This window comes from Ruditapes philippinarum, unplaced genomic scaffold (assembly GCF_026571515.1).
Source record: "Ruditapes philippinarum isolate M1 unplaced genomic scaffold, ASM2657151v2 ctg24602_1_1_1_1, whole genome shotgun sequence".
NCBI classification, from domain to species: domain Eukaryota; kingdom Metazoa; phylum Mollusca; class Bivalvia; order Venerida; family Veneridae; genus Ruditapes; species Ruditapes philippinarum.
Window position 1 is genome coordinate 1 of NW_026867333.1, and position 10,835 is coordinate 10,835.

The 10,835-nt window shown below is 36.0% G+C and overlaps 2 protein-coding genes across 2 annotated transcripts; one reads left to right on the top strand and one right to left on the bottom strand.

The window, feature by feature from the left end:
- Positions 1-6: 6 nt before the first annotated feature.
- On the bottom strand, positions 7-3,213 carry LOC132735764 (uncharacterized; the record flags this gene model as incomplete). Its single annotated transcript, XM_060722755.1, has 3 exons — positions 2,831-3,213; positions 2,107-2,256; positions 7-794 (listed from the first exon to the last, which is right to left on the bottom strand). Coding segments are annotated over exons 2-3 (927 nt in total), but the record flags the coding sequence as incomplete, so codon positions are not given.
- Positions 3,214-3,512: 299 nt separating this feature from the next.
- On the top strand, positions 3,513-10,494 carry LOC132735763 (uncharacterized). The gene is made up of 5 exons (XM_060722754.1): positions 3,513-4,970; positions 7,166-7,264; positions 7,890-8,210; positions 8,718-8,781; positions 9,328-10,494. The coding sequence occupies exons 1-5, from the start codon at positions 4,787-4,789 to the stop codon at positions 9,872-9,874; spliced, it is 1,215 nt and encodes a 404-aa protein (XP_060578737.1). The 5' UTR covers positions 3,513-4,786; the 3' UTR covers positions 9,875-10,494.
- Positions 10,495-10,835: the final 341 nt, after the last annotated feature.

The window sequence follows — 10,835 nt, forward strand, 5'->3', positions numbered from 1 at the left end:
ACATCTAAACACATCAGGGTCTTCTGGAAATGCTCGATTACATATGTGGCAGTAATCAACTACCTTACAGTTTGTATTCCCAGCAAGGGACATAATTCTATCATATGTTATATCCTTAAATTGACTAGATTCTGGACATAACACTTGTAAAAGGTTAAGCAAGTCTTTAATGGCAATGCCTGATGAATTGTGTCGTAGAAAATATGAAACAAAACAAAGAGCATTCAATTCAATTTGTGAGTACACATTCTTGTCTTCATCATCACTTATTACATTATCATCAGACAACTCCAGATCAGAAAGTTCTGAACCTGCTTCTGATTGTAAGAAAGATTCAGCTGATGAGTCATCACTAAATTCTACTGATTGGTCACTCATGCACTCATTATCACTGTCAGAAAAGTCATCAATATGCTGATCACTTGTTAGGTCATCATAAAAGAATTCTTGTGGTTTATGTAACACTGAATCTGCAGAAGTATTATCAGAATTATTGTCTAAAGAGAAGTGTGTGTTGTCTGAAGAACATGGTGCACAGCAACTGTTATCAGAGCTCTGTCTTTCAAGTGAAACATTATCAAAGTCAACTTCAGCATGACAATGTGTGTTGTACGCAGTATTAGCAGTTAATCTTGGAGATAGCTGTTGAATACTATCTAATTCCCGGCCTGAAGAACAATTATTGCCAAAGAGATGCTGTCTTGCTGATGTACGCACATGTCTCATTGCAGTGCGTTTTGGTACAGGTATTGATGAGTTATCTTCATACTGCTTATACACCCTCTTCAGTGGACCTGAAATATTTGGTTAAGCAGATTGAATATATTATATACAAGGGCCTTTAGTGATGACATGTGTTGCCTTATGATAGCCATAACTCAGCAAAAATCATTCAACCTAAAAACCTGTGTAATATGCACGAGAATTTGAGCTATCGATCAATCCTGTAAAGTTTCAATGAAATTGCATTAGTGGTATAACAGGAGTAGTTCGTCATCCTTTTCAATCAAGGGCCATAACTTGGCCAAAATCATTCCAGCGGAAAACCTGTGTAATATGCACAAAAACTTGACCTTCCAATCAATCCTGTAAAGTTTCATTGAAATTACAGTAGTAGTAGTATAAGAGCAGTTGTCTGGATAAACTTTAAACAATAAAAATTATTAAAGGGCCATAATTCTTACAAAAATCAACAAACCGGAAAAGGCCGATAATATGCACAACTGTAAAGTTTGGAAGAAATTGCGCTAGTAGTTTCTGAGGAGTAGTTCGGACAAACTTTAAATATAAAAATCATTAAAGGTCCATAACTCTTACAAAAATCATCAAACCGGAAAATGCCAACAATTTGCACCAGTAGTTTCTGAGGAGTAGTCCGGACAAGTTTGTGACGGACAGACAGACGATGGAGAAGTGATCCATATATGTCGTCACAACTCTATTGAGGCGACACAATTACTGGTTTCTCAGATTACTAGTTTTGACCTTTTACAGGAATCTACTGAAATCTACTTGCATTATAGGAATCGACTTTGATTTTCGGCTGATATACAATAATTAAATACAGTAAATAACATTGCAAATACATATTTTAGTTACAGTTTTGTCATATCTTGATGAAATTTCTATTTATATAATATTTGTACACATTCAACTTTATTTTTGTTATATTTTAATGTTCATAACCCAATCTGAGGGTATAATGGTCTCAGTCTGTGACAATGTCCCAGCTTATTTCATATTTACTGTAGCGGTGGTGTATATAGCACTTGAGGAAATAAAAATAACTGTTTGTGGTGCTCATTATCCGCCTTGGCTCAGTTGGTAGAGCACCAGACTTGCAAGCATTGAAAACCTAGAGCTAGGATGAGCTGGGTTAGTCTTATTATTTTCAATAAAAAGCGGAATGTAGCAGTGGTGTATATAGTACTTGAGTAAATAAATTGTCTTTGAACGGTATTCATAGCCTGATTAGCTCAGTTGGTAAAGCATCTTAATTGCAAGCAGGAGGGTGCAGGTTCGTGTCCAGCATAGGGTACTTTGTTTTTCATCCTCTTATTACATTTCTATTAGAATGCCCATTGACAATGAGTAAAAGTAACTTACTTTTATGGTGCTTGTTGTGCAGATGGGTGAATATTCTTTGCTTTGTGGCAAGAAGGCGTCCACATATTGTACACTCATATTTTGTGGTACTTTCAGTTTTGTGCAGGTTATAGCAAACTTCTTTTGGATCTTCATCCATTGTGTGGCACCCTAAAAAAGAGTGAACAAAAATCTAAGACACTGCCACTCAATATATTTTATGAATACATGTGTAAACTGTATGCCAAAAGCAGAAAAACTGTAGCCTAATTAATTATGCTTAAAGCATTGAACCCATTTTAAGGATCTGATATTTTTTAGTTGTTCAACCTTTAAGACTAAATTTAAACTGCATATAACCGAGCGGATATAGTTCAGCAATGTTTTTTTACATTACCCTAGTTAATTTATACGTACAACACCGACACTCGGACAGTATTGGTATTGGAATGCTTTTTTTGGTTTGGATTTTTGTTGCATACAAATATGAGATAAGTGTTTGTTGTTTCTTAGCGTGATTCACTTAAGATTTTAGTCATTATACCATTAGATTTTACTTGGATGGGCACTCTGTAATTGTGAGCTCATAAGTTGTAAAGCTATTGCAACTCAGAATTGTGCGACCGTTCCTCAATATCATATCCGAAAAAAACTTCATCCGAACTCAGGTGCATATTTGGTATTCTAATCCTGTGTAAAATGTATTCCATAAAAAACAAGTACAGTTAGAAAAAATCATATTTACGCTTTGTTCCCACGAAATGGTTTTATTAATATCAGATGAATATATTTTATTTTTTCATAGCGTGCTGTCATAGAACCATGCGCTGATGCAGTCGTTCACAACGGCCATATTAAGGTTACACACCACTAATTATTTTTGCCTATAATATGAAAGTTTTAAGTGTCTAAACTCTAAACGATTTTTATTTTCATTTTGCACATATTCTTTCAATTTATACCAGAACGACTTAACATATCAACAATTACTTGGCGGTAGAAGATTCTGATAAGTTAGTAAGAATAAAATGTATGTATTAATTATTTATGCCAATTAAATCACAGGGACCCAGCACAGTTTTGGGATAGTGTAAAAAAGTAATTCTAGAAAAAATATATACTGTATATATAATATATAGACAAGGGGTTGAACTCGCCAAATCGGCCGAATGTCACTAGTCCAGTATAAGTCAAGACGTTGACAATAACATAAATGTCCCCACTTATACCGTTTTTGAACAACAAACCGATATTTCGGATAGAATATAGTATTTTGTAAAAACACAATTTCAAACCATGTCATTGTACCAACCCGCAATAAATCGAAAAAAACAAATTCAAAGAAACAACTTACCGCCGGAATTGGATTTTTAAATTTTTTATTACGTCTGTAAACAACAAATTTCTAAAAGTGAAAATGAACGGTTTGAAACGGATTATTTCATTGGTTGATTAAAATACGAAGCTGACCTGGGTCACAGTATCGTCTAATCAAACGGCGTCTTACAACCGGAGCCGATTGTGTATCATGGCTTCAAAAAAAAAAATTAACGGAAGAGTAATAAAAAAGAACTGAATTTTCGCTATACTTGATTGGTTTTGGAACAATTTCCAGCAGTAAGTTGTTTCTTTGAATTTGTTCTATCGATTTATTGCGGGTTGGTACAATGACATGGTTTAAAATTGTGTTTTTACTCGTAGAAAATCGCGTAGGGACAGGTTACGCGATCGTGTCCGACCTAGCAAAAATACGATATTCTATCCGAAATATCGGTTTGTTGTTCAAAAACGGTATAAGCTAGGGGACATTTATGTTATTGTCAACGTCTAGTGATGTCATTTAGCTGCAATTTGATATATGGCTTTATATGATTTACGTAAAAATGACTTTGCAATTTTGACTTATACTGGACTAGTGACATTCGGCCGATTTGGCGAGTTCAACCCCTTGTCTATATATTATATATACAGTATATTTTTTTTCTAGAATTACTTTTTTTACACTATCCAAACACTGTGCTGGGTCCCTGTGAATTAAATTATACAAAAGGATATATATGCATCCCAGATGAAAGATCTAATGCTAGGCCCCGACGAACACCAGTTGTATTTAAACTTCGTTTTAATTATTAAATTGACAATGAAGTGTAATATTTCTAAAAATTCTAATGTAGCGCCCCGATGAACACCATCCCAGACAAAGATGCTCTGGATACATGTCGCGAGAACCAATACACTTTTCTGCAGAGATATATTTTGTGGAAACTAAGCTATCTATGGGATGAAATATCATAATTTGAAATTATAAGTTAAGCGCACAAATACGAATTCAGCTGGTGCTAGAAGGCGTGAATGGTGCTGCACTTTTTAGAACTTTTCATGAACAGACCCAATAAAACCGGGTCTTCTATTATATTGGTTGCTTTCTTTGCTTGCAAAGGAACTCCCTTTCAAATTTGCTGCTGTTGAAGTCTAATATGTCATAACATTAAGACAAGTCTACGTTCCCGTGAGGTGTTTGACATTACTGGGATAGATAGACAGACAGGAATTAGTGGTGCGTAACCTAAACGGAGGGGAAACCACTCTAGTCAGCTGAACTCAGTAACGATGTTTTTCATTGGGTAATATTTGACCGTCAGCCAATCAAAATGCCGATAAGAAAATCGATCTTAGCAAATCCGCGCTAACATTTGACAGCATGGCGGACAAGGCAAAACAATTTGCAGTCGTTCGTTGGTTAAATGACAATAATCTTTTGTCAGTTCACTGTCAGAAGCATTTCCTTGAACCTAAGAAAGACATTTATGTCCAAGGAGACGAGGGTTTTGCCTGCTACCCCGGACATTCTGGAAAATGGCATTTCAGGATTCTTGCAGTTGGTGGTGAGTAGAGAAATATAGTGGTGAGACCAAACTTCTCGGCGTAAAATCTAACAAAACTTTTGTCAAGACAATAATAAATAATTTATCACCAGATGTGAATTGTTTACATCACAAGTGATCTTTGCTTGATTTGAAACTACTTGTCCGAATTACCAAATGTAAATAATTTTCCTATAGATCTATACTCTTTATAAACCTTGAAAAGTTACTTGCCCAAAGCAAAAATTACTTGTCCCTGGCAACCGGACAAGTGCTAATTTTGCAGACTGCGCTAAAAATAGACTGAGAAAAACGTGTGGGGTTTGCACTTAATTTTACCAATGCTCGGCGTAACATAGATAACCTTTCCTGAATACAAAATAAATGAAACATTAAATCTATATTTCTATTTACTGCATATCAAACAAAGCAAATATCTGTTGTGACAAAGAAAACAGTTCCCTTTATTTATATTATCCAATGGGATCCCTGTAATCATTTACTATTCTAAAGTCACATGACAATACTGGAAGTTAAGAGAACTACATGCAAAGAGCAACAAAATAAAAACAAGAGCGATCAGTAATCACATGTGTCGCCTCATGATGGCCAATTTCATGTTGGGACAAATTTTGTGACAGACGGACAGACAGACGGACAGTGCACAACTAGACTAACCACTTTGTACTGATCATTCCTGTAAAATTTGGATAAAATTGCACCAGTAGTTTATGAGGAGTAGTCCGGACAAGCTTTTGCGTATCTGGCAACACACAGAAAAAAACACCTTTTTATCAAAGGGCCACAACTCGGCCAAAAATCATTCAACCGGAAAACCCGTGCAATATGCGCAAGGACTTGAGCTACAGATCAATCCTGTAAAGTTTCATTGAAATTGCATAAGTGGTATAAGAGAAGTAGTCTGGACAAACTTTAAAAATAAAAATTATTAAAGGGCCATAACTCAAACAAAAATCACTGAACCGGAAAATGCTGACAATATGCACAACTAAACTTGGTACTGATCATTCCTGTAAAGTTTGGATGAAATTGCACCAGTAGTTTATGAGGAGTAGTCCGGACAAGCTTTTGTGTATCTGGCAACACACAGAAAAAAGAAACCTTTTTATCAAAGGGCCATAACTCGGCCAAAAATCATTCAACCGGAAAACCCGTGCAATATGCGCAAGGACTTGAGCTACAGATCAATCCTGTAAAGTTTCATTGAAATTGCATTAGTGGTATAAGAGAAGTAGTCCGGACAAACTTTAAAATTAAAAATTATTAAAGGGCCATAACTCTGACAAAAATCATTGAACCGGAAAATCCTGACAATATGCACAACTAGACTTGGTACTGATCATTCCTGTAAAGTTTGGATGAAATTGCACCAGTAGTTTATGAGGAGTAGTCCGGACAAGTTTTGTGACGGACGGACGGACAGACGGACAGACAGACAGACAGACGGACAGACAGACGACGGAGAAGTGATCCCTATATGTTGCCACTACTCCGTAGAGGCGACACAAAAACTTGAATTAAAGAAGTTATTTTAACACATGCTTTAGAAAAAAGGAAAATCTGTGAAAAATAAAATTTACGCCGAGCAATGGTATACGCTGAGCATTGGTTCTATCAATCTAAAGTAGTAATTTTAGCAAATTCATCAGATTTGATCTGTTGATGATTGATGAACAATAAAGAATAAATAAAATAAAATGTTGTTTACTTACCAAGTTTACATCTACATCATATACATCAATTTGGTCGCACTGAACAAGCAGATGGTAAAATCCGGCCAAAGGTTCCAGCGAAATGCCCACATAGTGAAAAGGTGTTTGAATTTTGGTAAACTTTGAATAGAAATAAGTCCACCATGTTCTTGCAACAGTAAGAAAGTAAAGACATGGGGCATTTCCCCAGCAATTTGGGGAAGAAAACATGTTTTAAGTTAGGGATTGTCAACTTTTATGTGAGTCAGTATTTTAAAGGAAAAAAACATATGCCTCCAAGTCCAGGATTTTTCCTCTCAATTTGATATTATGTATCTCAGCCCTTAGATGTCCATGCAAAATAATGCTGTGACAATTAACGTGAAATACCCTTTATTTCTGGTTTTTATATGGTCTATTTCTACAACACCATGCCGTAACATTGAAAAAGTAAAGTAAGTTTTATTTTTATTATATTAGTAATTACATGAACAAATTTTACAGGAAAAAAGGAAATGAATGCATGGTTAGATGAGAACTTCAACACCCTTCAAGTAGATGTGTCTGACAAGGACATTCTTACTTCTGCTGCCAGTCATAAAGGTACTTTGTTATAAAAACAATTCTTTATACCCCCCCCCCTTCCCTGAAGGGGCCGGGGAGCATTTACATAAATTTTGCCCTTGTCTATCCCACCTAAAAGTTGTGTTGCACATAGCTCCATCAGTGTTTGAGGTAGAGTAATGTTAATCACCATGTGAAGTTTTGTACCTAGGGTGTCGCTTTTGTATTCATTCAGTAATGTCAGAGTTATTGCCCTTTACTTACACAAATTTGGCCATTTTTCAACTAGTGTCGTGTGTAGCTCCAAAAGTATTTGAGCTAAGGTCATAAAACTTAACCTATACAGGAATCTTAGTCGTCCACAAGATGTTTCACTTGTGGAATCATTCAGTAGTGCAAGAGTTATTGCCCTTGACTTAGTTGAAATTAGCGATTTTATTTACGTCTGTAATGCCTAGCTCTAAAAGTGTTTGAGGTAGAGCAATGAAACTTTTAAACTAGATTCCAAGGGGACACTGCCTTGAGTGGTTTAAATTCACTGCGTTGCCTTGTAACACATGAAATTAACCAAAATCATTGTCCTTGTCGCCACGGTATGATAGAAATACTGTTAAAAGCGATGAAAAACCCAAATCAATCCCATTAATTACCTTTATCTTTGTAGATATAGTAGAAAGCAAGTCATCGTCAAATTCAAAGCAGCTTGCAGAGAAAATGCTGGAAAGCAAGTCCTCGCCGAATTCAAAGCAGCTTGCAGAGAAGTTGCTGGAAAGCAAGTCCTCACCGAATTCAAAGCAGCTTGCAGAGAAGTTGCTGGAAAGCAAGTCCTCACCGAATTCAAAGCAGCTTGCAGAGAAGTTGCTGGAAAGCAAGTCCTCACCGAATTCAAAGCAGCTTGCAGAGAAGTGTCTGGCTAAAACAGACACCAATACTCTGTTAAAAACTGACAATGACCTTTGTAAAGTTGATAGCGGCAGTCTTGAAGGTAATGTATTTTTAGTTTGACTATTTGAAAAATTAGGAGGGATATTGCACTCGCTCTGGCTCTGACATTGTGTCTAGTAGCCATTTATCTCCCATCTCTGTTCTTAAGTAGATCATGTGGGAAAAGTAGTTGGTCACTAGCGGATAATTGGTAATTACTGGCTAGATATCCAGGAAAGCTGGCCGCTGAGATATGACCAATAAGATGTTACAATTGGCGTTAAACTCCATACAAACAAAAATGGTCATGTGGGGTCAAAAATAAGGTCATCTGGTCATATCTCGGGTAAATCATGTTAAAAGACCACAATTTTTAACCATTTTCATTTAAACTGAAACAAACATTCTGACCAAGCAATCTGTCTGTAAATATGGCTGGCTTCAGAGGTCACCAGTTTTGTAAATTAATGTATATAAAGAAAATCTTAAAGAACATTCAGTTAAATCGAGTCCTGTATACAGTTGTATTGTTTGTGATTACCACAAGTATGTTACTTATTCTTAACAGATCAAGAAGAAAGCAGTAGAAACACCAAATTGCGAGGGCCAACTCCAGATGATTTTCACAAAGAGTGAGTAACTAGCCTTTACTTCCTCAGTCCTCTTCATTTTTATTAGCCCGAAGGCAACTTTGAGTGTATTATAATATGGCTCATGTCATCTGTCTGTCCGTAAGTCAAGTCCCTGTCTGCTCAATACCTTACGTCCTATTCAGCATAGGAACACCATAATTGGTGTAGTTGTTGTTCATAATCCCTATTGATTTTGGGGTCAGTATGTGAAAGGTCACAGTAACCATGAACACAAAATCATTGTCTGTTCAATTATGGCTCATCCTTCCGGCGTATAATGCTCCGACTAGCAGAGCTCTAGTTACCATCATACTTTATGCATGGTGGTCAGCTTTTTATTAGAGCTAGGATTTCAGCCCTGCTGTCCTTACATGTGACAGTTTACAGTTTCTTGCCAATTAAGACCTTGCAAACTTCAGGTGATCTAGAGTACAGCTAATTATACTGCAACCTGAACATTGAGGGTCAAGCACTAGAAGCAAAGTTTAATCACTTATAAGCAAAGGTAATGTATGAATTATAGTACTATTCTTCGATTCATTTCAGATGTGTTTCAATGAAAGAGTTCAAGGATTTAAAAGACGAGGTCAGGCGTCTCAAGAGGAGAATAAAAACGCTTGAAGATGAACCAGTTGACAAGTCAAGTCGCAAGTCACCATCATCTGACAAGTCAAGCTACAAGACACCATCATCTGACAAGTCAAGCTACAATTCATCATCTGACAAGTTAGGCTGCATGTCATCGTCATCTGAGACTTCCACAGTTGAAACACCCAGCAACCAATCCCTGGATGCAGACACCTTTTATAATAAACACTCAAAATCTGAACTGCAAGATGCCATTGCCCATACAGATCAAGTTTACTCAGCAGTAAAGACTCTCATGCTCATGTTGTTTTCTGAAGCTTACATTTCTTCCCATTCCATTTCTGGAAAAGCGGCAAACACTAAATTCAAGGCAAAACCGCCCTTTGACACCAGACTTTACAATATCATGATCAGTCTTGTAAAGGAAAAGTACCCTGCTGTGGCAACAAAAGAAATAACGGAAAAAGTGCATTCAGTCCAAAAATGGTGTCAGAAACACAATTAAAGTAAAACATGTGAACTATGAAACAAATTGTTAGAACTTTTTTAACTTTAGTTCAGTATACTTAGTACCCAAGGATATGGAGAAAATGTCATTAGTCGTTATTAATTTGCATTTTTAGCTAGACCAGTTAAAGAATAGTCTGAGTTTATGTACTCACCCAGGCATTCAGTCACACTTCTTAACATTAATTGTTTGCCTACAAGTACTTATCTTTAAAAGTACTTAAGCTATTAACCTGGCTAACATCTCCAGGGTTTCATAAAACCATATCCCGTAACTTGCATTTTGACAGAATTATGTCCTTTTCTGGACAAGAAAATCAACATTAAATCAATTTAAAACTTCATACACATGTTTTTGGTGAAAATGAATGCTAAAATGACTCCAGTTTCATTATTCTTTTTTGTATTGTGACAGATTTATAGACCTTTCCTGGTTTTCAAAAACTGTTATATAACTTTTATTGAAAGCAGGGCAAAACCCCAATCACTCTTCTTTGAATAGATGAGCTTTGTTTTACTGACAATTATTCTTTTCATAATTATTGTGTATTTTATACAAGCTAGTCAAATTGTACATGCTCATTCTAGACCATTTTGTTTGTTCATGTAAGGTGCCAAAACAGGAAGACTTGTATAATGCTTTCAATAAATATTTCATATGTAATTGTGCCACTTTTAATTAGATTTTTTTAATGCACATGGACTACCATGATATTTCATGCCCATTCAAGTTTCAACCATGAACTACCTTGGTAGACCATGTTTTGATAAAAAAAAAAAACCACCACAATTTTTCATGTATGACCATGGTGAACATGTTAGTAACCATGTTCAACAATGGTAGACCATGGTGTATATTGACCATGGTTTGTTGGACATGAAAAGCAATGGTGCCATTTAACAAAACATGGTCTACCATGGTAGTTCGTGGTTATATGGGCATGAACTACCATGGTAGT